Raw genomic sequence first — 27,048 nt, 5'->3', positions numbered from 1 at the left:
GTGACATCGCAACGTGTGACAGCTAGGAGCGACGATCAATAATCGCAAAAACGTCAAAAATCGTTGATCGTTGACACGTCACTCCTTTTCATAATATCGTTGGTGGTGCATGCCGCTGGTTGTTCGTCGTTCCTTCCTGCGGCATCACACATCGCTGTGTGTGACACCGCTTGAACGACGAACATCTCCTTACCTGCATCCACCGGCAATGAGGAAGGAAGGAGGTGGGCAGGATGTTCCGGCCGCTCATCTCCGCCCCTCCTCTGCTATTGGGCGGCTGCTTAGTGATGCCGCTGTGACGCCGAACAAACCACCCCCTTAAAGGAGAGATTGTTCGGTGTCTCCAGCGACGTCGCTAAGCAGGTATGTGTGTGTGACGCTGCCGTAGCGATATTGTTCGCTATGGCAGCGATCACCCCCATGACGAAACAGCGACGTGGGCGGGTGCTATCGCTAGCGATGTTGCAGCGTGTAAAGCACCCTTAAGAGTATATAACAAGTCATGCATGTATCAGCAGCTAATCCCAAGCCTCAGAATAAAGATTTAGTAGTAGATTGGTGAAAAGAATATCGAGTAAGCAAAAATATCATACAATTGAAAAACTAGCTCACAGTAGGAACGTAATAAATGGAAAAACAATGTAGTACAAATAGAGACATGATAGACAATAGCATTAATGTACTTAGTCATTGACAAAAGTGTTGGCAGCCTTGAAAATGTTCCAGAAAATGAAGTATTTTTCCCCAAAAGTTATTGCAGTTACACGTTTTGTTATACATGTTTATTTCCTTTCTGTGCATTGGAAAAAGACAAAAATAAACAAAAAAAAGGCAAATTGGATACAATTTCACACAAAACTCCAAAGCTGGGCCGGACAAGATTGTTGGAACCTTTAACTTAACGTTTGGTTGCAGACCCTTTGGACTAAATAACTGAAACCAATCGCTTCCTACAACCATCAACAAGCTTCTTACACCTCTCAATTGGAATTTTGGACCACTCTTCTTTTACAAACTGGTCTAAATATCTCCTATTTGAAGGGTGCCTTCTCACAACAGCAATTTTAATCTCTCCACTGGTGGTCAATGAGATTTAGATCCGGACTCATTGTTGGGCCCTTCAGCACTCTCCAGAACTTCGTTCCCATCCATTTCTGGGTGCTTTTTGAAGTATGTTTGGGTTCATTGTCCTGCTGGAAGACTCATGATTTAGGATGCAAACCCAGCTTTCTGACACTGGGTGACCCAAAATTCTTTGATAATCATCAGATTTCAAAATGCTTTGGACACACTCAGGGCACTCCGTGCTAGAGGCAGCAAAAAGACCCCAAGACATCTTTGAAACTCCATTGAATATTTGACTCAAGGTACTGTGTTTTTCTCTTTGTATGCCTCATTCTGTTTTCGATAAACAGTAGATTGTTGTTTACCAGAAAGACCTATCTTGGTCATCTGTTCACAAGACGCTTTCTCAGAAGGTGTTTGTCATATACATTTTTGCAAACTGCTATCTAGCTTTATGTCTGTGTCAGCAGTGGGGTCCTCTGGGGTCTCCAGCCACACCGTTTCATTTCATTCAAATGTTGACACTGATGAACCGTGACCTTTTGGGACAGCTTGAATTTATTTGGAACTTGATTGGGGCTGCATATCCACCATCCGGACTATCCTGCTTTGCAACCTTTCATCAGTTTTTCTCTGCCGTCCAAGACCAGGGAGATTGGCTACAGTGCCATGGGTTGTAAACGTCTTGATTTAAGTTGCGTACCATGGACAAAGGAACATCAAGATGTCTTGAGATGAACTTGCAACCTTGAGATTGTAGATATTTTTCAACAATTTTATTTCTCAAGTCCGACAGTTCTCATCTCCTTTTCCTTTTCTCCACGCTTAGTGTGGAACTCAGAGAGACTCACTCCGCAAAGATTGTTAACTTCTCCCCTTTTTATCTGATTTCAGTTGTGATTTGCATATTGCCCACACCTGTTACTTGTCACAAGTGAGTTTGAATGAGCATCACATCCTTGAAACAATGTTGTTTACCCACAATTCTAGAAAGGTGCCAACAATTTTGTCCCCATTTTGGGAGTTTTGTGTGAAATTATATTGCATTTTCCTTTTTTTTTTTTTTTATTTTGGTGTTCCAATATATACAAATAAAATAATGTGTATAACAAAGTATGTATAATTGCAATGATTTTGTTGGAGAAATGCTTCCTTTTCTGGAACAATTTCAAGAATGCCAACACACTTGGCCATGACTCTATATACTCATTGTCAATGTAAAAAACCTGGACAAAATATTAACGAGTAAGGCTACTTTCACACATCAGGTTTTTTCCATCAGGCACAATCCGGAAAAAAACGGGTAAAACTGATCCGGTACCGCATCCGTTTTATCCCCATAGATTTGCATTGTTACCGGATTGTGCCTGATGGCTTTGCGTTGCATCCGTTTTTTTCCGGATGCGACAAAATTAATTAAAGCGGCGGCCGGAGGCAACGTATCCTGTAATGTTTTTTTTGTCCGGCAAAAAAAACGCATCGCGCCGGAACCGGCACAATACGGCGTGTTTTGCAATGAAAGCCTATGGACACCGGATCCGGCACAAGGCGGCAAAAAACGGATGCGGCTGCCGGATCCGTTTTTGTAAACTGTGCATGCTCCAATGTTTTGAGAAAACGGATCCAGCTAAAAAAACGGACAAACCGGATGCAAAAACGGATGCAAAACGCATCCACCGGATCCATTTTTTAACGGATCCGGCATAACGGATCCATTAAAAAACGGATCCGGTGGATATGGTTTTTACATTTTTTGCCGGAGCCGTTGTATCAGGAAAAAAAAGGATTGTGCCTGAATGCAGAAAACTGATGTGTGAAAGTAGCCTAAAGCTGGGTTCACACTAAGCGACAGCGACAACGACGTCGCTGTTACGGCACCATTTTCGGTGACGTAACAGCGACCTTGTAAGTCGCTGTTATGATCGCTGCTTAGCTGTCAAACACAGCGACGCAGCAGCGATCATAACGTCACTGTGCTACATGTGCAGAGAGCAGGGAGCCGCGCTTAGCGCTGGCTCCTTGCTCTCCTAGGTACAGTACACATCGGATTAATTAACCCGATGTGTACTGCAGCGACATGTCACAGTGCAGAGAGCAGGGAGCCACGCACACTGCTTAGCGCTGGCTCCTTGCTCTCCTTGCTACAGTATACATCGGGTTAATTACCCGATGTGTACTGTAGCCACATGTGCACAGAGCAGGAGCCGGCGCTGGCAGCAAGAGCGGAGGCTGGTAACGAAGGTAAATATCAGGTAACCACCTTGGTTACCCGATGTTTACGCTGGTTACAGCTTACCGCAGCTGCCAGACGCCGGCTCCTGCTCCCTGCTTGTTTCATTTCGTCGCTCTCTTGCTGTCACACACAGCGATGTGTGTGTCACAGCGGGAGAGTGACGACCAAAAAATGAAGCTGGACATTCAGCAACGACCGGCGACCTCACAGCAGGGGCCAGCTCGTTGCTGCATGTCACACACAGCGACAGTGACGGGACGTCGCTGCAACGTCACAGAAAATGGTGACGTAGCAGCGACGTCGTTGTCGCTGTGTGTGACACCAGCTTAACAGTATGGTGTGAAATCACAGTATCTGAGCACACTCGTTTCGCACCCTTGCCTCATTAGAGATAATAATGGATTAAAAGTAGGTATTTAAGTTAAGGCCAAATAAAATGCAGATTTTATATCTATGCTATCACAGTACGTCCATAGATTTGCACAATATGCAATATTTTCTTTTTTAATAAAAACTTATAGTCAGCTGAATAAATGAGAATCTTTAGATACATTTTAACAATTTCAACATAATATGAATTTGATCCCTGGGTAGGCCGGGGCGTAGGTGATTGTGTGTTTCTGGTAAGAAGCTGGAGTGGTGGTTTTCGTGACCCTGTTGGATGGTGTGCTTTGTTGTTGTGGTCAATCATATTGTGTAACTAGATCAAGGCAATAGCTCCGTCATTCTTGTTCTAAGCAGTCTTCAAATTGAAACAAGTTTTCCTGACCACAGTCTTGAGCCATGAAAGAAGAAGCACTTCTGAGGCGCAGGTCATGTGCTGGCGTTTCACCTGGCGCCTATCTGCCAAGGCCTGATGGACGGAAACTAGTCCGAAATGCATCATTTGGAGGATACAATGAACTGTCTCCAGCACTTCCAGGTTCGTTTATTATCTATCATTTGACCATGCATTTGTCAGTTTCACCTGAATGAAGGTGAAAATTAGTTAGGAGGTAGAAAACATGCATGTCTATATAATTATCCTGTTTGCTCATATTGAAATGGCCTCTCTTGCCTTTATTTTTATCACTTTTTATTCTTTTTTTTATTCCTTTGCTTTTGGAGGAGAGGAATATTATGTTTGTGGAGCAGATTCTGGGAAGAGCAGAAGAAAGTTTCTTTGTGCTTAGGTCTTCAGTTTTATGTGTGTTCTACATTTTTTAATATCTTTTTAGTATCATATAATGTGTCAAATAGATCAAAATCTACCACTATTTATGGATTATCCTTTTTTGGTCACTGTAACATAGACACCATGTGTAGGCCCAAGCATAGTTGACGTTCTTCATACTGCATTACTGGACAGTTTAAGGTCTTGATACTGGATTACTTCCACCATGCAAGTTGACTCAAATACTAGTGTTTTGTGAAAACGTTTTGTTGCCCAAATAAAATAAAAAAATATTTGGCCACTGGATATTTTTACATTTACAAATGGGCCAAAGGGGGTAGGAAAACAAAAAAGACCATATGCTCCCCTGCCAAGCAACCGACTCTGGACCACTGCCTGGGTTCCTTGCCACAATCCTAAAAACCCTCTTCCAGCAGGGGACATTACATGACTGCTTCAGCCTGTCCGAAGCCACTGTTCATCTGCACAGATGACTTTCTTACAGGTCGGACTGAACTTCAAGGCTGCAACTGATCATTGGGTGCTGATTAACTGCAGCGGTCAAATGATGAGCCTGCTGGAGAGGAAGTGAGCTAACAGGTGAGAGACATAGGCAGTGATATGTAGGAGCATTGGGGTTCCAGGAGTTGATATCTTTTTTGTCTTAATAATCCTATGGGTCTGTTTGTAATGTAACATTTCTTAGTTAAAGAAGTTGTCCAGTTACCAAAACTGATTTTTTTTTTTTTCCATAAATCTTGCTAATATGTGCCTCTCCACACATCTGTCATGTTATTTTAGCAATATTACCTTTTATTGTGCTCTAGCAGCACATCCTCATTTCTGGCTCCAGCTCTGATGGAGTTAATCGCTCTCTTGACTTCCTGGGTTCAGTTACTACAACTTCCATAATCCTTTGCAGTAACTAGCAATCTATCTCCCAACCCATTCTGACTGTTCCCTCCCCTCAGATCTCCACCACAACAGTTCCCTCCCCTCCTTCCTGTGTGCACTGCCTAATCATGGTAATAGAGCTTTTATCATTTGGTCTTTCTGATCTATTATGGACTTATATATGGAACTTGTTGTGCAGGTGAGAGTGGAGAAAGTAGGTCCTATGTAGCAGAAGTCACAGACTGGAGCAAGATAGTGGAGAACAAAACCAAATGAATAATTAGGTCCATATTTTCACAAACCATGTATATGAACGGTCACCAAAAGAGACAACAGAAAAACAAAAAGAAGATGAAAAATTTTCTCAGTGTATTTAATTAGATAGAGGTGCGATAATTATTCAATATGAAGGTCTTTTTGTTTCTTCTGTGGAGCAAGATAGTGACATGCAGCACACTATGTGTCAGAGCAGAGCATGTCACTGTCTCCACTCTGGGACTTGTTGTGCAGGTGACCGGATGCTACATGTCACTGTCTCCACTCTGGGACTTGTTGTGCAGGTGACCGGATGCTACATGTCACTGTCTCCACTCTGGGACTTGTTGTGCAGGTGACCGGATGCTACATGTCACTGTCTCCACTCTGGGACTTGTTGTGCAGGTGACAGAGTGGAGCAGATTGGTCCCATGCAGCGTCCGGTCACCTGTGCTGCTGGTAGGAGCACATGATCACACTGCCGACACCGCCCGCTCTCTTGACAGCTGAGCACAGCGGGCGGATAGTGTGATCACATACTTGCGTGACAGGGGGATTTCAGCTCAGAAACACCCCCCCTGTACTCCACACTTGCGCCCCGTACCTCCCACAGCTGACGGATCCTAAGCGTGCGCTCTGTCTTCACCCCTCCACACTGGAGCCCTCCGGATCCTCCCCTCGATGCTGGGCTGTGACGTGCGGTAGTCACCGCCCACAGCCCAGTCAATCACTGAGAGTGGCACCAGCATCCTCTGACGTAAGCGTCAAGTTTGAGAGCCCGGAAATTTACGGGACGTAAGAGGATACCAGCGCTGGAAATTGACGGGACGTAAGAGGATACCAGCGGCCGCAGCACCAGGGGGTCATGTGACCGGCACTGAGCGTGCAGGATAGTGCCGCTCAGTGCCAGAACTGCAAATAGAAGCCAATGAAGAAAACGCCTAGAATGGTAAGTTACACTCATAGAGAAAATTTAAAAAAATTGGTGAACCACCCCTTTAATAACTCCGCTGTTGCTATGTAACACTACTTCTGTGATCCTGTACATCTTGCAGGTATTTAGGTAAATCTAACTATGAAATATACTTTATATTTCCTTCGGCCCTGTAAACCATTTTTAGGATTTATTGTATTTATAGTTAGGCATTGAAAATGTAAACGTTTTTCATCTTGTGAATATTTAGATTGTCACAAGTAATAACTGTGACATTCAGCAGAGAGTGAAGGAAGTTAACTAGTCTATCTTCTGTTAGTGCTTAAAAAACAAAAAGCCCTATAATATACTGCAAAAGGAAATGTATGGATTAGGCAGAACTATACATTAAAAGCCTTGCCTGTATTATAAAAGCCGTCACAATGTATTTTATCTGCTATTATAATTTTTTCCTTGTCAAAACAACTTGGTAGAGGTATTTTCCCACTAAGGGTACCTTCACACTTAGCGATGCAGCAGCGATCCGACCAGCGATCTGACCTGGTCAGGATCGCTGCTGCATCGCTACATGGTCGCTGGTGAGCTGTCAAACAGGCAGATCTCACCAGCGACCAGTGAACAGCCCCCAGCCACCAGCGACGTGCAAGCGACGCTGCGCTTGCACGGAGCCGCTGTCTGGAAGCTGCGGAGACTGGTAACTAAGGTAAACATCGGGTATGGTTACCCGATGTTTACATTAGTTACCAGTGTGAGCAGGGAGCCGCGCACACTGAGCGCTGGCTCCTTGCTCTCCTAGCTACAGTACACATCGGGTTAATTAACCCGATGTGTAATGCAGCTACATGTGCAGAGAGCAGGGAGCCGCGCACACTGCTTAGCGCTGGCTCCTTGCTCTCCTAGCTGCTGTACACATCGGGTTAATTAACCCGATGTGTACAGCAGCTACATGTGCAGAGAGCCGGAGCCGGCAGCACAGGCAGCGTGAGAGCTGCAGAGGCTGGTAACTAAGGTAAATATCGGGTAACCACCTTGGTTACCCGATGTTTATCTTGGATACAGCTTACCTCAGCTGTCAGACGCCGGCTCCTGCTCCCTGCTCGCTTCATTTGTCGCTCTCTTGCTGTCACACACAGCGATCTGTGTGTCACAGCAGGAGAGCGGCTTTGAAGAAAACGAACCAGGGCTGTGTGTAACGAGCAGCGATCTCGCAGCAGGGGCCAGATCGCTGCTCAGTGTCACACACAGCGAGATCGCTAATGAGGTCACTGCTGCGTCACAAAAAGCGTGACTCAGCAGCGATCTCGGCAGTGAGCTCGCTATGTGTGAAGCACCCCTAAGGCTATGTTCACATATCACTTTAGCTTACAGTCAGAGGCTCCGTCAGGACTTGCATCTGAAGCCCTGGATAACCGGATTCGGGCATTTGTACTCATAGGCCATTGACTGTATTGTGCAGACAGAATCATTGTTTGCTCTGTCTGCCATACGTTTACACCATATACGCCTTTTTAAGATGGGTTTCAAGACGCAGCCAACTGTATCTTAGAGCCTGCCCCATACTGATATCTGACAGAGCACACAGTAACTTTGTCAGAGCAAATGTCCGAATCCCGGCCCAGTTTTCCCGTTCTTGACAAAGCCACTGATCGTAGGTTAAAGTAGTATGTGAACATAGCCTAAGGCTATGTGCCCACGTTGCGGATTTTGTGCGGATTTTGCCGCGGATTTGCCGCGGATTTACCGCGGATTTCCCAAAAATCTGCAGCAGCGGCACTTCCAAGCCATTTCAATGGCATTTTGGAAATGCTGTGTCCATGCTGCGGATTTTTCCGCGGCGGATTTGCCGCGGATTTTGATCCGGAAAAATCTGCAGCATGTCAATTATTCTTGCGGATTTTGGTGCGGATTTTGGGTATAGAATGGGGAAAAGAAAAAAAAAAATCCGCATCAAAATCCGCGGCAAAATAGCGGTAATCCGCGGTAAATCCGCGACAAATCCGCGGCAAAAATAAGGTGCGGATTTGCCGCGAAAGTCGCGGATTTTCATGCAGAAAAATACGCAGGTACATTCTACCGTGGACACATAGCCTAAGGGTGCTTGGCACCTATTCACAGGATATGTGATAAATGTCTTTTTGCAGTAGGTCTCACTACTTTGATTCCCTATATACAGGTTGGGCCATAAGTATGGATACACCTTGATAAAAAAGAATAAAGTTGAATTAAAAATGGCAGGTTTGAAGATGGCCTCCATTGGGCGTCACCCGGCCTCAAATATTTTGCCCCTCCCATGTACTAATATGCTACAAACGGTAAGGTGATATCAGCAACCACTTCCATTTTTATCAGGGTGTATCTATATTTATGGCCCACCCTGTAGTTATCAGCTGTGAGTTATAAATGCATTTTTGTTTTTTTCCAACCACGTCTTAAGGCCCCTATACACATTAGATTGCAGTTTCATGAATCTGTTGATTTTGTCAGGAATAGCTAACTATTTGTTGTGTGTGGGACCCCCAAACTCTCCTTCAAAGATGTCTGAAAGATCAACATCAGACATGTTAAACTACTATCTCTCGCCATTGAAAACACATCCACATCAGCTGAGTCATGCATGTGTAATGGGGTGGAAGGAGGGGTAGTCAGAAGAAACCTCTATCCAACTGTTATCTAAATGTGCCTGTACACATTAGACCAAAAATTCACAAAAATGGATAATTTTAGGAAAAACTAATGTTTGTTGGATTAAGTTTTTCTTTACATTGGTTGCGTTTAAAAAATGTTATCCAATAGTTTGATGAAAGATCTTTTATGTTACAATTAATGATGAGCGAGTTTCGAAATTCTCGGAGTCGCAGTACTCATAACGAGCACTGTCTAATCCTCGCGTATTTGTTCCAAATACCATGTGCAATGCAAGTCAATGGAGAAAAACTTGCAAAGTAATGAGTAACCCGAATGCCGTACTATTCGCTACTTGCACGAATAGTGTGGTATTCTGCTTACTGTTACTAATGCATATTAGACAGTATTTGTTATGAGTATCGCGAATTGGAGTATTTCGAAACTCGCTAATCAGTTACAATACTAGTTCACCCTTCGCCTAATGCAGTTGTGTATATATATATATATATGGGCAGTTTGAATGATTGGCACAACCGTTATAGACTAAAAAGTGTGTCGCTCCGATAGCAAAACAATTGTTACCCAGGCGAGCAGTCATCAACCAATGATCAGTCGTCAACCTACTTCTCTCATGTATGTGGCCACCGTGTACGATAAATTATACTTACAAGTAAAGTAAGAATTTTAGGGAGTGTTGTATAACATTGTCCGATCTTTTTATAATCTTGTCCATCAGATACAATCTGGGCCATTTCAGTGTCTAGTAGACAACATGATACATTCGATTTCCTATCACATTACTTGTATAATGTAATTTGCCTGATTGGGCCATGTGCGTATGTTTTTGTTTTCTCCTTATAATATGATGTAATCTTCATGTCAGCACATTGTAGTTAATTCCTCCAGCTAAGTACTTTCTTATTGTAATCAGGATCAAGGCCATCTCCGTAACTGAAGTGCACTATAACCAAATGCCTTAAGACTTCTGTGTGGTGTTTGTAATCTTCTGACCATACTTTAGAATCTTATTTTTATGGCAATATTTTAAGATTTTTATCTATATTGAACAAAAATATAAACAGAACACTTTACATGAGCTGAACTCAAAGATCTAAAACTTTTTCTATGCACACAAAAGGCCTTTTTTCAACTATTTTTCACAAATTTGTCTAAATCTGTGTTAGTGATCACTTCTCCTTTGCTGAGATAATCCATCCACCTCACAGGTGTGACATATCAAGATGCTGATTAAACAGCATGATTATTGTACAGGTGTGCCTTAAGCTGGCCACAATTAAAGGCCACTCTAAAATGTGTAGGTCTACACTATTGGGCAGTCAGAAAACCAGTGAGTATTTGGTGTGACCATTTCCCAGTCTGCCATCTGCTCTGTATAGTGCAAACCAAGATTCAGCCGTGAAGAGAACATCTCTCCAATGTGCCAGGCACCATCGAATGTGAGCATTTGCCACCTCAAGTCGGTTGCAACAATGAATTGCAATCAGGTAGAGACCCCGATGAGGACGCTGAGCAGCAGATAAGTTTCCCTGAGAAAGTTTCTGACAGTTTGTGCAAAAATTCTTTGGTTATGCACTGATTGTTGCAGCAGCTGTCAGGGTGGCCGGTCTCATGCTGAGGGCTGGGCTGGTGTGGTTACACGTGGTCTGCAGTTGTGAGGCCAGTTGGATGTACTTCCAAATTCTCCGAAACACCTTTGGAGACTGCTTATGGCCGAGAAATGAACATTCAGTTCACGGGTAACAGCTCTGGTGAACATTCCTGCAGTCAGCATGTGAATTGTTTGCTCCCTCAAAACTTACATCATAGTCGTTGTGCTGTATGATAAAACTGCACATTTTTGAGTGTCCTATTACTGTGCCCAGCCAAAGGCACACCTGTGCAATAATCATGCTGTCTAATAAACAGTCTAATAAACATCTTGATATGCAACTCCTGTAAGGTGCCTGGGTTATCTCAGCGAAGGAGAAGTGCTCACTAACACAGATTTAGACAAATTTGTGAACAATATTTGAGAGAAAAAGGCCTTTTGTGTACATAGAAAAAGCCTTAGGGTTTTAAGTTCAGCTCATGAAAAATGAGAGCAAAATCAAAAGTGTTGTGTTGACAGCGCAATCTAATGTTAGCTGCACATGTCTGTTGATCAGATCAGCAGACGCACGGGGATGACCAAGCTCGCGGTAACTGGAGGGAGGAGACTTAGGATGTGTGTGTATGTATGTATGTATATATGTATGTGTGTGTGTGTGTATGTGTGTATATATATATATATATATATATATATATATATATATAATTTATTTATATATTTATTTATATATATACGTCCTACTTTGTGAAGGGGTTAATAAATACAGGTTCTTAGTTTTCGTCAGTGTCCAACGCTGGCAGTTGCAGTTTTCTGTCGGATTAGCCAATATTTCAATAAAAAAAATTGTACCATTCTTGCGACCAGAAGTCATGTACTTCTGTTAATGCTTTTTATTTTATCTAACTCTATACACTAATGTTTTGTCCCTTTTTGTAATATTTTTTGTATATTTTTTATAAACACTGCCCTCAAAGGTATTACATTTTATATATGTAATATAAATAATTTCTGTTGCTCTATAAACTGCAGAACTGAAGCCTCCTAAGGTCATACATTACCAGGTGTCCAATTAGACTCTGTAAACAGTTTGTGGTGGCACCTAATTTTGTAGGCTTGTGGGGCAGTGACCATACTGAAGTACATATCCAGTCATGGCCAAAAGTGTTGGCACCCTTTAAAATGTTCCAGAAAATGAAGTATTTCTTCCAGAAATTTATTGCAATTGCACATGTTTTTTCATGCACATGTTTATTATTTTTGTGTGTTTTGATACAACACAAAAAGACTGAGGTAAAAATGGCAAATTGGACAAAATTTCACATGAAATTCCAAAAATGGACTGGACAAAATTGTTGGCACCATTAACTTAATATTTGGTTGCACACCCTTTGGAATGAATAACTGCAATTAATCACTTTCTATAAACATAAACAAGCTTCTTACACCTCTCAACCAGAGTTTTAGACCACTCTCCTTTTGCAAACTGCTCCATCTCTCTCATATTTGAAGGTGCCATCTCCCATCAGAAATTTTAAGATCTCTCCACAGGTGTTCATTGGGATTTAGATCCGTACTCATTGCTGGTCATTTCAGAACTGTGCAGCGCTTTGTTTCCATCCATTTCTGGTGCTTCTTGAAGTATGTTTGGGGTCATTGTCCTGCTGGAAGATCCATGACATAATACGCAAACCCAGCTTTCTGACACTGGGCACTATTTGAAACCGAAAATCTTTTGGTACTGTTCAGTTTTCATGTTGCTTTGCCCTACAAATGCCAGAGGCAGCGAAACAACCCCAAAACATCTTTGAACCTCCACCATATTTGACTGTAGGTACTGTTATTTCCTTTGTAGGCTTCATTCTGTTTTTGGTAAACAGTAGACTCCTGTGCTTTTCCAAAAAGCTCTATCTTGGTCTCATCTGATGCTTTCTCAGAGGGATTTTGGCTTACTTCCATACATTTTGACAAACTACAGTCAAGCTTTTTTTAATGTCTCTGTGTCAGCAGTGGGGTCCTGCTTGGTCTCCTGCCATAGCGTTTAATTTCATTCAAATGTCGACGGATAGTTTGCAGTGACACTGATGCACCCTGAGCCTGCATGAAAGATTTGAATTTCTTTGAAACTTGATTGGGGCTGTTTATCTACATCTAGACTTGCCTGTGTTGCATCCTTTCATCAATTTTTCTCTGCCCTCCACATCCAGGGAGATTAGCTACAGTGTCATGAGTTGTACACTTTTTACGCACCGTGGATAAAAGAACATCAAGCTCTCTAGAGATGGACTTGTAACTTTGAGATTGTTGATATTTTTCAACAATTTTAGTTCTCAGGTTCACAGGCAGCTCTCTTCTTGTTCTGCTTTCCACGCTTATTGTGGCACACACAATGCAAAGTTTGAGTTAACTTCCCCTTTTTATGTGGTTTCAGATGTGATTTTCATTTTGCCCACACCTTTGACTTGCCACAGGTCACATTCAATGAGCATCACAGGCTTGAAACAAAGATGTTTACCCACAATTTTGGAACGATGGCAAACATTTTGTTCTCACCATTTTTGAGGTTTGTGTGAAATGTCCGATTTGCCTTCTGTCCTCTATCCTTTTTTTTGTTGTTCTAATACACATGAAGGAAGTTAACACGTGTATGACCAAACATGTAACTGCAAATCATTTTCTGAGAGAAGTACTTCATTTTGTGGGACTATTTGAAGGGTGCCAACACTTTAGGCCATGACTGTATATTCCATGGGTTAGAACTGGGTGTTTATATATTATTCGTTCACTGTAAAAACGTCAAATAACCATTGGCCTAGTTGAAGGAAGCCATCGCTTTGTCCATCAATCGTCGGTCAATTGTGAATTGTCCTGTCGATTGAAGGCAGTGGAATGCTGTTTGTGGCAAATTGGTGGGATATCTGTGTGATCTCCCAGGCTGACTTCCTTGACATACTGCCTTTTAGCCCATGGTTTAGGTAAATAATTGTCTAGTGTAATCTGTCATGTGTTGGTCAGTTGTGGTTGTGTTTACCTAATTTTAAGACCTTTTAAACAACCTGATGTTTCTGTATTATTATTTATTATTTTAGCGCCATTCATTCCATGGCACTTTTACATGTGAAAAAGGGGGACATACATAGACAACTACAATAATCATGAACAATGCAAGGCACAGACTGGTGCAGGGGAAGAAGACCCTGCCCGCAAGGGCTCACAATTCTTTTTTTTTTTTTTTAGTCCTGATATATCAAACAATACAATTCATGGGGTGTACTTAATTTTTCCAATGACTGTATGTTATGAAAGTCAAATGTTAAGTCAGTCCTATTGGTAGCTGTGATCAATAAAAGCCTGGCAAGGAGAATTTATCAAGATTGACAGGTTGCATGCCAGTTTTGATTCAGATTCCGCTGAGTAAGGTGCTCCAGATTAATTAATTTAAATGCTAGTTGATTAATTTCTTTAAAATAGCTTTAGCAGCTCAAATTCAGTTTTCTGATACAAAAATGTCACATCCTTTGCAAACATGAGGATGTAAATGACACAGTTCCAGCTTTCTCCAGTTGCCACAATGAGGGGTCTTTTCTGCTTTCGGTTTTGTTTCTGAGATCAGTGTGTAAACCATTCTTTCCTAATGACTGGCACACCAAGATTCTAACATGCTTCATTGTTATGACTTTTTAAAAGTGCTGAGCTTGAGGAGAATTATCCTCAGGGTCGCTCTTCTCTAAGGCCCCTTTCACACATCAGTTTTTTTGCCAGTCACAATCCGTTGGATCGATGGATCCATTGTAGATTGTGGAAAAACTGATACGACGGATGCGTCGAAAAAACGGATCTATCGCCTCAGTTTTTTTCAGCCCAACATTGTTTTTACACCCCATATGAGCATGCTCAGTTAAAAAAAAACAAAAAAACGTATTAGTCACCGGATTCCATCGTTTGACAGATTACATCGGAGCCTGCGCCCATAGGCTTCCATTCTACCAAACGACGGACGGCGACGGGTCCGTCGCTGTCTGTTTTTTTCAATGTAGACAAAAAACGTTACTTTGTCATCTCTGTCCGACGGACAATACATTTTCTACGGATCCATCGGACGACGGATGAAGCATGAGGCCATCCATCGCTAATATAAGTCTGAGAAAAAAATGCATTTAGTGGCATTATTCGCCAGATCCGTTTTTTTTTTTCAAAATTCAACTGATGTGTGTAAGGGGCCTTAGCTTTTCTTCCCTGTATACAGTTTAGTAGAGACCTTTTAATCAAGAGACGTTTCCGTAAAGCCACCCAGTGGATTTCTCCCCAAGTTCAACAGTTTTTAAAACCTAGTTCATTGATATCTGTGAGCCTGTTGGTATTTCATACTGTCTGTGTGTGTTATACCACATATCTGCTGACAGATCTGTTTTAACAGTGGATGTACATTCTAAGACCTTGCACGTCTCAATATCTTGTAACCACCAGTAAATTATCGCTAGCTCGAAACCGGTATGATCTATGGTTACTTGTATCGTTACAGCTATCTGTTGCACTTGCAAAACCTTTTAATCTAATCTACCGGTAATTTTAGATACTACACCACTGCTTCCATAAATATGTGTGATGCATTTAACAACTATATTTAGCCAAATTTAGACTGGATCCCATTAAAGTGGAGTTAAAAAAAACCCTTTCTTTACTCTTAAACTGGTCTTCCAGCCTTATAATACCAGGAGACGTAAATAAGTGGTGACCACTGACTGTCTACTGTAAGAATGCTGCCAGACCAATCTACGTATCCTCCTGGACCTCCGTCTGTGGAATGTGTAAGACTAGGGTTACCCACAGCCACGCCAGAGTTTTTACGTTTTAAGTACATCATACGTTTGTGTATCTAATTTTACTGCTTAAATTTAGGTTTTGCAGATTACACTATTTTGTTTTCAGTTACAGTTCTTTGGATACTCTCCAACGTAAGGATTTTCTGTGCTCAGCACTTCTAATAGGATGGCATGCGAATTACATGAAAATGTGTTGCTAAATGAAGGACTGTCTCAATAAATAGCGTTGTTTGGATGCCCTTTGTAAATGTCAGGGAGTGAAAACGATTTTCATATTTTGCCAGTGTGATTTTTCTTTTCTTCCCGTAACATAGATGGGCATTGTCTGCCTTCCACAGTGATACGAGCACCCTGACTCCTCACATTCTTGGAATATTCCGTGTTTCTTATTCAGGACAGTATTGCGTTTAATTCTTATTTTGACCCCAATATTTTTTTAGCTGTCAATCTACATTATAAAGTATTTTTTTTAGTGCTAAAAAACATACAGTGGCATGCAAAACTTTGGGCACCCCGGTCAACATTACTGTTATTGTGAATAGTTAAGCAAGTAAAGATAAAATGATCTCTAAAAGGCGTAAAGCTAAAGATCACACATTTCCTTTGTATTTTAGGCAAAAAAATAAATATATTTTTGTCTTTTACATTTTTAAATTAAAAGGAAAATAGGCTGATGTAAAAGGATGGGCACCCTGCATGGTAGTACCATTATCACCCCCTTTGCAAGTATCTCATCTTGAAACGCTTTTTGTAGCAGCCAAGAGTGTTTTAATTCTTGTTTGAGGGATTTTCATCCATTCTTACTTGGAATAGTCTTCCAGTTCTGTGAGATTCCTGGGTCGTCTTGCACTGCTCTTTTGAGGTCTAGCCACAGATTTTCAATGATATTCAGATTAGGTGACTGTGAGGGACATTGTTAAAACCTTAAGCTTGCGTCTTTTGAGGTGGTCTTTTGTGTATTTTGACGTGTTTAGAATCTACCCATTTGTAGAATCCATCCTCTCTATACAAATTCAGCTTTTTTTACTAAAGGTGTTATGTTTGCATCAAGAATTTGTTGAAATTTCATTGAGTCCATTATTCCTTATACCTGTGAAATGTTCCCGTGCCATTGGGTGCAACACAAGCCCCAAAGCATGATTGATCTACCCCCATGCTTAACGGTTGGCAATATGTTCTTTTTCTGAAATTTTGTGCCCTTTTTTTTCTCCTCACGTACATTTAATCATTGGGGCCAAAGAGTTCTATTTTAACCTCATCGGTCCACCGGAATAGTTTCTGAAATGTATCAGGCCTGTTTAGATGTTATTTTGCATACTTCTGATGCTGAATTTTATGGTGAGGGCACAGGAGAGGTTTTCTTCTGATGAATCTTCCATGAAAGCCATATTTGTGCAGATGTCTCTGAACAGTAGAACAATGTACCACAATTCCAGAGTCTGCTAAATGTTCCTGAAGGTCTTTTGCATTCAAGCGGGGGTTCTGATTTGCCTCTAGCAATCCTACGAGTACCTCTCACAGAAATTTTGCTTGGTCTTCCAGACCTTATCTTCACCACCACTGTAAATGCTTTGCTATCTTCTTATAGCTTTCCCCTGCTTTGTGGGCCTCCACCATTTTCATTTTCAGAGTGCTAGACAGCGTCTTAGAAGAACCCGTGGCTGCTGTTTAAAGGCACGAGGCTCTAGAGGAGCCTGGGTTTTTATAAAGCTGTGAAATTTACATCACCTGACCTTTCCTAGCAATTAATAGTAACTGAGCCATAACCCTAACAGGCTAATTAAGGTGTGAAACCTTGGTCAAAGTTATCTGAGCACACAAATCTCCAAGGGTGTGCAAACTTTTGCTTTGGCCTAGTTTCCTTTTTGACATTTTTAAAATATAAAAAATATTTTTTTGTTTGTGAACATGCGAAGGAAATGTGTAACAGGGGTGCCCAAACGTTTACATGCCACTGTATAGCATTTATCTGTGTTAATCGTCCACCATAATTGATGCCTGGTGATGCCGAATATTGGTGGCCATTATATTGCCCAGTTTTACACAAATCTTAAAGCGTAACCATTGTTTTAATTTTTATTTCATGGCACACATGAAAATAAGCGACTTTGTAATATATCTTATCAGGAGTTGTTACTAATGAGATTCAATGTAGCTAGAATAGGGAGGGCGGAGCTCTGCCTCTGGCTCCTCCTTCTAGCTCCTCCTCCTCCCAAAATCATAGAATCTCATCAGTAACAACTGCCATCTCCTATATCAGTAATAGGAAAGTCTTCACTGAATACAGATTTTACTTCAGAATTGAGAATTTTGATAATGACTGATCAATTCTGATGGAGAAAGAAGCAAATTTGAGTGATAAAATATTTTCATATGTACTGGATTTAAATTGTTTGTTTTAATTTTATGCTATTTACTAAAATCAATGTTTTAAAAAGCATTTATAAAGTGTGCTGTTCCTATGCTAATTAGGGCTGTGACTGGTCGATGGAGCATTAGTTCCCCAGACTAGTCAGCTCTCTTTCCATGTTATCAGCCCCTGTGGTTGTGATAACATGATTACCACGAGCTGGCATCATTCCATGTCCAGGAAATCTTGCGCATGCACACAATTTATTTCGTCAGCGTCAGTGCGCCTCAGAAGCCGAGTGTACTGCGCATGAGCGGAAGTGCAGGAGCTGTTTTTTTTGGGCACAGTGTATCTCTCTGAAGTCAGGATGCGTATACTCAGCTTCGGAGGTGAACTGACCCTGTCAAAATGGGTATGAATTCCAGAGACTGCAATGCCGCCAGCTCATGGAAATCCTGTTATCACTCCCACAGGGGTAAGAGAACATGGAAAGGGAGCCGACTAGTCTAGGTAAACCACTCCCCTTCTAGTCAAAGGCCTATTTAGCATAGGAACAGCGCACTTTATCATTTTTTTTTAATTTTTTTTTTTACATTAAAAAAACATTGATTTTAGTAATTTACATTATACAGGGCTGGTTAGGCAGGGAGTTTTGGCATATTCAACAGGTTCCTTTTAAAAGTGTAAATACGTTATATATTAAAATAACACTTGTAGTTACCGTATTGTCATTCTTTATTTTCACATGGGAGTCTTTAAAAGCGATTTCCACTACCCGAACAACCCCTTCTCATTCCCCATGTTTGGCCCCTTTACACAATATAAAAGTTTATATTCCCCCTGTGCCGGCGCCGTTCTAGAGGTGTCGGCACTCGTGTTCTCAGGGCTCATGTGAGGTTGTAAGTTGTAAAGTCCAGTGAGCCCCGGGCCCAATTCTTCTCTCTCTCGCCTTTTGAACTTGTGATTAATCAACAGTAAGTGAGAGCTGCGGTCGGTGGTTCTCTTCTTGTTGTTTTCTCATACATCCGAAGATGGGGAGAGAGAAGCTAGTGGTAATTGGTCTCAAGGCTCACTTGACTTCACAACCTCACGCGAGCACCTGGAAAGCCAGGGCTGACATCACTAGAACATTGTCGGCATGGGAGGTGAGTATAAACTTTTTTACTTTAATTATGGGGCCAAACATGGGGATTGAGAATGGGTTAACCTAGTAGAGGACAACCCCTTTAAGGCACCTTTAAGAATACCGTAGCTCTGCATATATCAGAAATTCCTGGGCTCTAGTAATAAGTGTTGCATAAAAATCTGCATTTTACAATTGAGACCTACAACTGAAACTAAATTTGTTTGCCCGTTCTTCTTTCCTCTTCTTTTTTCTTCTTTTATTACCTTTACATAAAATACTATTTTTTGGGTCGTGGATAGAGTTGAGAGGATTGCTAATAATCCGGGTCCGGCAGATCAGTGGCGGGTTGACAAGGAAGTCCGAGATCCGATCCGGAATCCGGGCCAATATATGTCAATGAGGAGCGCAATCCAGAGAGTGCGAGAGAGAGCGAGAAATAATAATTATTGCCGAATCTGGATCGTGCACCCGGAATCCCGCATCCGGGTCGGACCCGGATCTACCAATGAAACCGCGCAGAGCCGGATTTTTCCAGTCCGGGTCCGCTCAACACTAGTCGTGGATCATAGCATTTAGAGACATTTAACAAGTGAATTCTGACCACACAAAATAGCTTGAGCTTACCGGATTTATGTGATGTTGAAAACGGCCGCCTGTTTCTTTTTTATTTTTTGTTACTGGTGTTTGTGTAATGATAGTCCTGGTTGTCTGCTTGACATTATATAACTGACGTTAATTGTCTCCTTTTATAAATACAAGAAATGAGCATCTGACTTGTCCTGTAAATGTGAACCCTAGTATAATGTATTAGGATGATGTCACCAAGTAGTTACAAAGCCATATAAAGCCATTAAAGACTTTAATATACAGCCCAATATCTGTCTTGGAATGCGTTAGCGCTATATAAATTATAATAGCTATTGATATGTTAAGTCCAGAGTTCCTATTGATGTGATTATATCAAACTAATGCCATACTGAGCCCTAACAGTAGCAAAATTCAATAGTTGAACATTACTGGTATAGGTACTGTATATTGCTTTTTTTCAAACAGACATCAAAGCTTTGGATCTTTTGCAAATATGCCCCAAAGTGGGTTTTCTCAGGACACAAAAGAAATGCATGGTATTCGAAATCACAGTAAGGGTACGTGCACACGATCAGGACCCATTGGGTCATTCCATGGTAACTTACGTTACACACAAAAGAAACGTAAGTTACCAAGTAATAACATTGTATTTTGTATTTAATTTCTATTCTTCAAAAATCAAACTCTGTTGAAATCTATTGTGAATAGTTCAATGTACAATATACATTCACTCGTTGTTGTGCCTGCCTTCAAAGAGTAGTCTGTAGCCATTATTAACTCAGTTTTTGGCTTGTGAAAGTAGCGTAAGTTACCATGGAATGACCTCATTGCGTCCTGGATGTGGCAGGTCCTGACCTGCGCGACTGCGAGTCTCCTCAATAGAAGAACGCAGGAGACCGTGCCCACTATCGGGGTTCGGTGCGCTGCGGTCTCTCACTTGTGTTCTCCCAATGGAGGACGCTTGAAACTCCGCAGCAAAGAATTGACATGCTTGTGGCTCGGAAAGCCGCACCACAGGTCCGTTTTTGCTGCAAGCCGTACACGCACAGTGGACGTGAGATTTCTATAAATCCCAATCCACTGTGCTCGTACTGTACAATGCAGCGTTTTAGACACAGTGAAAACGCTGCATGCAAAACACTGCAAACACTTATCGTCGGCATGTACCCAAAAAATGTTGTGAAAAATGGCAGCATGTAAGATTTGTGGTTTGTTCAGACATAAAGTGCATCTGTCACCAGGTTTTTGCTCCCCAATCTGAGAGCAGCATAATGTAGAGACAGAGATCCTAATTCCAGTGATGTCACTTACTGAGCTGTTTGCTGTTATTTTAATAAAATCAGTTTTCTCTGCTGCAGATCTAGCAGTTATACAGCGCTTATGAATATGCTGGACTAGCAGGCAGCAGGCCAAGTAGTCCTCTAATGATAATCTACTGCTGATTAAACAGTGATTTTATCAAAACTACACTAAGCAGCCCAGTAAGTGACACATCGCTGGAATCAGGATCTCAGTCTCTACAGCATGCTCTCAGATTAGATGGCAAAAACCAGGTGACAGATTCCCTTTAAATGTCCCACAGGGAGATATGGTGTATCTACCACGAGCATTAGTATACAATATTTCAATTTAGCATAATTTGATAATTACTCTGTGTATGACTATCTATCATGTATCTGTGTTTGACCATCAATTTAGTGGGCAGCAGAAAATACAAACAATGTATAGCCTATATGTGCCCATGGGAGCTCGTACCTGCGAATATATCCGCAGGTACGGCTGCAGGTTTCCCGCAGCTGCCCGCCGGCAGCCGCAGCTATTTTTTAGCTGCGGTAGTACAGCAATATAGCTGCGGTAAACCTGCAGACTTTCATGCGATTTACCTGCGGACGTCCCGGCCTCTATCTCCATAGTGGAGCTCCGGGATTTCCGCAGGTAAATCCGCAAGAATAATTGACATGCAGTTATGTGCGGCTGCGGGACATCCGCAGCATATTCCGCATCAGCACATTCCGCAGCGTGGACACAGCACTCCCCATGTCCCATAGGATAACATGGGGAGTGTCTGTACTTGCTGAAACCTGCGGATTTATCTGGAAAATCCAGATAAATCCGCAGGTTCTCCGCGGCAAAATACGCAGAAGCAAGCTCCCGTGGGCACACAGCCTAAATATTGTAGCAGTGCAATTGGACAACATCAATTGATGAAATGTATTTTTGGGTGGAGTGGTACTTTAATGTTACAGCATTGGGATGGGTTATTCCTATATTCAGAGGTGATAGTACTCGTGAAATACAAGCACTTTTGAAACCTATTGTATATTAAAATTTGCCGCTGTTCTTGAGAACTAACACTTTTTTTTCCTTTACAGTTAATTTCCTAGAAGACCAACCACTGTGGCCATCTTGCTTTGAAGAGCTTTTCTGAAACTAGCCAGGATTAGGAGCGCAGAGTGTGCTCTAGCCATCCTGATTGGCTTCAAAGCAGCACTTACAAACTCAATAGAAAGGAGCTTGTAAGCACTGCACATATTCAGCCGCCTATTGAGCGGCTGCTTTGAAGATGACCAGGATTGCTGGAGCACTCTGTTGGCTCCTAATCCAGTGCAGTTCTTACCGGCTTGGTTGCAGCAGTGGTTAGCTTTTTAGACTATGAACTGTACAGAAAAAAAAGTGTTAATACCCAAGATCGGCTGAAAAATCTAGTAAATATTGCATTGCAAGAGTGCTTTGTTTTTACAAATGGCCACCTATGAATATGAGACTAACGCTTTTAATTTGGGTATATTCAGTAGGTTTTACCTTTGTTTCACCCAATGTAATATTTCTGAGCTCTGCCATGGTCTGACAGTCATTCTTATTGTGCAATTCAGGTTCTGCAATTATGTGCAACACATGGTCTGAATCTGCTGCACTCTGGAGAGGTGATTTTCCTCATAATAGATGTTTGTGTCCCTCCGGTGCTCCCTGGTTGTGCTGACATTACATTTCACCAGTGTGGATAACCCCCAGAGAACCTCCTTGCAAGTGAGAGGGAAAACAAGTGACATGTGCACGATTTACTGGATCTGAAAGCATCATTAACCCTTAGCCTACGTTCACACAGGCTTTTATGTGTCTCTATTAGATTTCCTAAACTGTAGCCTCCAGGTGTCCAACATTAGAGAACAGAAATTAGACCTTTCCATTTTGGTATTTTGCAATTTCTAACTTTTTAGTGTTGGACGCCATATGAAAAATAATGTACAGTAGTTTTGTTTTAAGGTCTCACATGTCATTGTCATTTAGGCTGCTTTCACACTACGTTTTTTTTAACATGCGTCATAAACGTTTTTTTGCTGTAATAGTGGATCCTGTTTTAACAAAGAGAAACGCATGCAAACGCATGTGTTATTTTGCAGGATCCTGCCACTTGAAGTTTATGGGCGGGCATTGAAGTCATGTGATCGGGAGTGAGAGGAACTGAACGTGATAGACTGGGAGCCGGCATCTGACAGCTGCCGAGGCTCGTAACTAAGGTAAACATAGGGTAACTAAGCGAAGTGGTTTGCTTGGATACCCGATATTTACCTTGGTTACGAGCATCCATAGCTGCTAGGAGCTGGGCTGCCTGCTCCCTGCACATGTAACCAAGGTAAACATCGGGTAACTAAGCAAAGCGCTTTGCTTGGTTACCTGATATTTACCTTGGTTACGAGCATCCGCCGCTCTCAGGCGGGGGAGACAGGGAGGGAGGGAGGGGGAAAGAGGGACTGATCATCCGAGGCTGGTTTCTGGGCATGCTCAGTAGAGCAAGCAGGATCCTGTCTATCAGCATGCCAGCGTTCACATGCGGTTGCGTGCAGTATAGTCAGGATCCAGTGAAAAACAGTATTTGGACGCAGCTCAAGAACGCTACAAGTAGCGTTTTTGAAAAAAGTTAAAAAAAACTGCAAATCGCTGGATCCTCACTATAACGCACGCAAACGCATGTTGACGCGAGTCCATTGCAAATGCATTGAAATGAAAACGCATTTGCACTGGATCCGTTTTTGCGTTAAAAAAAAGTTCATGACGCATGCTAAAAAAATGTAGTGTGAAAGCAGCCTAATTGCATCAGTTGATCAGATGGATGTGAAATGCCCAAGAGGGAATTGCAAATGAGCAGAAATATAATATTGTAACAGTGTTTTTATTTTCTTCCTCCCCATTTTGGATGGGTCGTCCCCAACTTATAACAATATTGCCCTTGGTTGTGTGCATTTTTCTTAGTTTAGAAATTGCTCTGGGTTCTGACTTTCTAATTCTTGTTAAGTCTCATAATTCATGAATAATTTCACTTTTTAGGTGTTGTCCGGAGCTATTCATACGGTAGTTAGCTTTTTATTTTTATTATCATGTACTAGTTCAGCACCTTTTTTTTTTCTTTCTAGGTTTTGATAGAGGAAAAGATGAGGTCTTGCAAAACAAAGATGATTCTTCTCACTCCATGTCCAAAAGCAAGGTAATCATTTTCAGGCACGCATTTCGGTCACCTTGATAAACAGCAGAATTATTTTACATCACATCATATTTAGACTAGTAATGCTAACAATGTATATATAGGTAATGTTTACCAGCAGTTTTGTACATTGTTACTATAGATGTTGGAATAGGGTTGCATAGGTTGCTGTAGTTTCGAGTAATTGACTCTGTGGGGGAATGAGATGCCTATTGTGCTCATGTGCTTATGCCTACCTGTGAAAACAAGGCCTATATGGTCACCTGTATATTCTCCTTTCTCTGAAGAATAGTTCTATAAATTCACTGTTTAAAAGGAATCTGTACCAGGATTTCACACTATAAGCTATTTAAATGGACATGTAGCTCTTTCAAAGACAAGCTCAGCAATACATTTACATGGCCTGTTCATGCCTGCGTTACTAAGAAATGTGCCTTTGAATTAATATGCAAATGAGGCTGTAGATCTGAATCCTGTGGCACTCCAGCTCTAGTCCCCACACATCGCCGCCTCTTCCTGCTTGACTGATGACTCCATTGTCTGAAATCACACAGCATATAGCAGGAGAAGACTGTGCTGAGCAGATAAGAGCTGGAGTGACAGAGGCTTTAGATCTAAAATATACTGCTCAAAAAAAATAAAGGGAACACTTAAACCGCACAATGGTATTTTAGTGTTCACTTTATTTTTTTGAGCAGTATAGTTTATTCAGCCATATTTGCATATCAGCTGAAACGCTGATTTCTAAGTAATTGGGGAATGGACTGGACATGTATTGCCAAACTTATCTCTGAAAGAGCTACATGCACATATAAATAGTTTGGGACAAGGAATCCTGCTGACAAATTCCCTTTAAGGCTACTTTCACACTTGCGTTGAACGGCATCCGTTGCATTGCGTTGTGTGACGGATGCAACGGATGCGTTGCATATAGTGGCACAACGGATGCAACGGATCGTACAACAAAACGGAATCCGTTATAGTTTGTTTTTTTTTCTTGACTTTACACATCTGGGCATGCGCAGTTGTGTAAAGACGGATGCATTAATGGAACCCGTCAAATGACGGATTCTAACGGAATCCATCACCATTGGCATCCATTATAAAAACAACGAACGGCGACAGAATCCGCCGCTCTGTGTCATTTTAACGCACGAAAAAATGCTACATGCTGTGTTCCTTCCACCCGGAGGAAGCAACGCAGCGTCGGCCAGAGGAAGCAACCCAGGTCCATCAGTCGCAATCCGTCATCCATACAAGTCTATTGGAAGCAGCGGAATCCGTTAACGGATTTCGCTGTTTTCCAAAACTGCGGATTGCAACTGGAGGAAAAAAACGCAAGTATGAAACTACCCTAAGACAAAACCACTAGTATCAACGGTCTTCCCTGAACATGTTAGGGAGGCGCAGAGACTGTTCTAGTGCCTCCAAAGTGAAAGAATCGTACAAAACAACCCAATCCCTAAAATCTCAGCATCTCAGAACCTTATAAATAACGCAGGAAAAAGAGAGAATTAATGCAGACTCAAATAATGAGCTTTTTATGTTATTTGTAGTCAGAGTCTAAATTATACAATGGATCTGAAAAGGACATTGCTGCGGCCTCAAGCAAACTTACAAAAAAAGAGTCTCTCAAGGTAAGTTATATATTGCAGTTTGACAACTTGTAGATATGACTATTTTCACAGCACACTTGTTTTACAAGGTAGAGATATGCCACAGGAGTATTCCTGACCTTCTTCAGGTTTCGGGATTGCGGAAGAGGCAATAGGTGAACTGTGTATTGGCGCTAGCATAGCTGAGTCATGATTGTGCATTCCCGCCACCACCAGCAGTCATACTGTCTGTACTGGGCACACTTATGGTGGTTCATTTCTGGGCACTGTTATTTGTAATCTATGGCTATTTGTTTTGTTTTTTTTTCGTTAGTTAAGCCCATATTGATAAATATTTTGGCGTTTTTTTTGTTTGATTTTTTTTCTAAAGTTTATTTGACTTTTGGACTTTGTTAACATTTCCAGGGAGACTTGTTTATAATGAAAGCCACAATGCTGATTCATGGTACAATGGGCACCAATGGTGCTCGATAGACCGCATTGACTTTTATGAGGTCTGTCAGGTACTACTAAAGATTCCATCTTTTTGACTATGTAAATGGCGCAGAACATGGACACTACTTATATTGAATAGTTTTGCTAACATGCAAAGGTCTGTTTTCGTCACTAACATTTTTTTGACTATTCCAGGTGCAAAAGAAAAATTATAGGGAGGAGAAAAAGAGGGCTACGAAAGAGTTGCTCAGCACAATCACGGATCCATCTGTTATTGTCATGTCCGATTGGCTTAAGGTGAAACAAGACCAGCCATTTTCCTACACTACCTATAATTTTATTAAATTAATATTACATTTTGATTTCTGACAAAATACTTATACCACATGTGCTTTGTTGTATACAGTTTAACTTATTTCAGTCTAATCGTCCCTTATGTATGTTTTCATGTAGATTAGGGGAACACTAAAAAGCTGGACAAAATTGTGGTGTGTATTAAAGCCAGGAGTCCTTTTAATCTACAAAACCCCAAAAAATGGACAGTGGGTAGGCACAGTTCTGCTGAATGCTTGTGAGATCATTGAACGGCCCTCTAAGAAGGATGGATTCTGCTTCAAGCTCTTCCACCCGTTGGAGCAGTCAATCTGGGCTGTTAAGGTGAGCAGTAGATATCGGTGAACATTTTTGGAAACTTGTGATGTAACTCAAGTTTCATGTTTAACACTAGATAACACTTTCCTTTTATCCAAGGGTCCTAAAGGTGAAGGAGTTGGATCCATTACTCAGCCATTACCAAGCAGTTACTTGATTATTCGAGCTGCTTCAGAATCAGATGGTAAGCAGTGCTATTTTCTATAGGAATGAA

The 27,048-nt window shown here is 41.6% G+C and overlaps 1 protein-coding gene across 7 annotated transcripts in view; it reads left to right on the top strand.

Moving 5' to 3' along the window:
- Window positions 1-27,048, top strand: part of OSBPL8 (oxysterol binding protein like 8) — a 351,787-nt gene that overhangs the window by 263,279 nt on the left and 61,460 nt on the right. For 5 of the 7 annotated variants that reach the window (XM_075344912.1, XM_075344911.1, XM_075344913.1 and 2 more), the window contains 5 exons: window positions 24,065-24,135; window positions 25,689-25,769; window positions 26,379-26,480; window positions 26,637-26,840; window positions 26,934-27,018. In XM_075344912.1, the coding sequence (XP_075201027.1) occupies window positions 24,065-24,135; window positions 25,689-25,769; window positions 26,379-26,480; window positions 26,637-26,840; window positions 26,934-27,018 (543 nt within the window). Of the gene's footprint in view, window positions 1-4,039; window positions 4,221-24,064; window positions 24,136-25,688; window positions 25,770-26,378; window positions 26,481-26,636; window positions 26,841-26,933; window positions 27,019-27,048 lie in introns of all 7 variants that reach the window. The other 2 variants (XM_075344917.1, XM_075344914.1) reach the window with 1 other exon arrangement.

This window comes from Anomaloglossus baeobatrachus, chromosome 4 (assembly GCF_048569485.1).
Source record: "Anomaloglossus baeobatrachus isolate aAnoBae1 chromosome 4, aAnoBae1.hap1, whole genome shotgun sequence".
Taxonomy (NCBI): Eukaryota; Metazoa; Chordata; class Amphibia; order Anura; family Aromobatidae; genus Anomaloglossus; species Anomaloglossus baeobatrachus.
The sequence above is the reverse complement of the archived record's forward strand: the minus strand, read 5'-3'. Positions and strand labels throughout refer to the sequence as shown.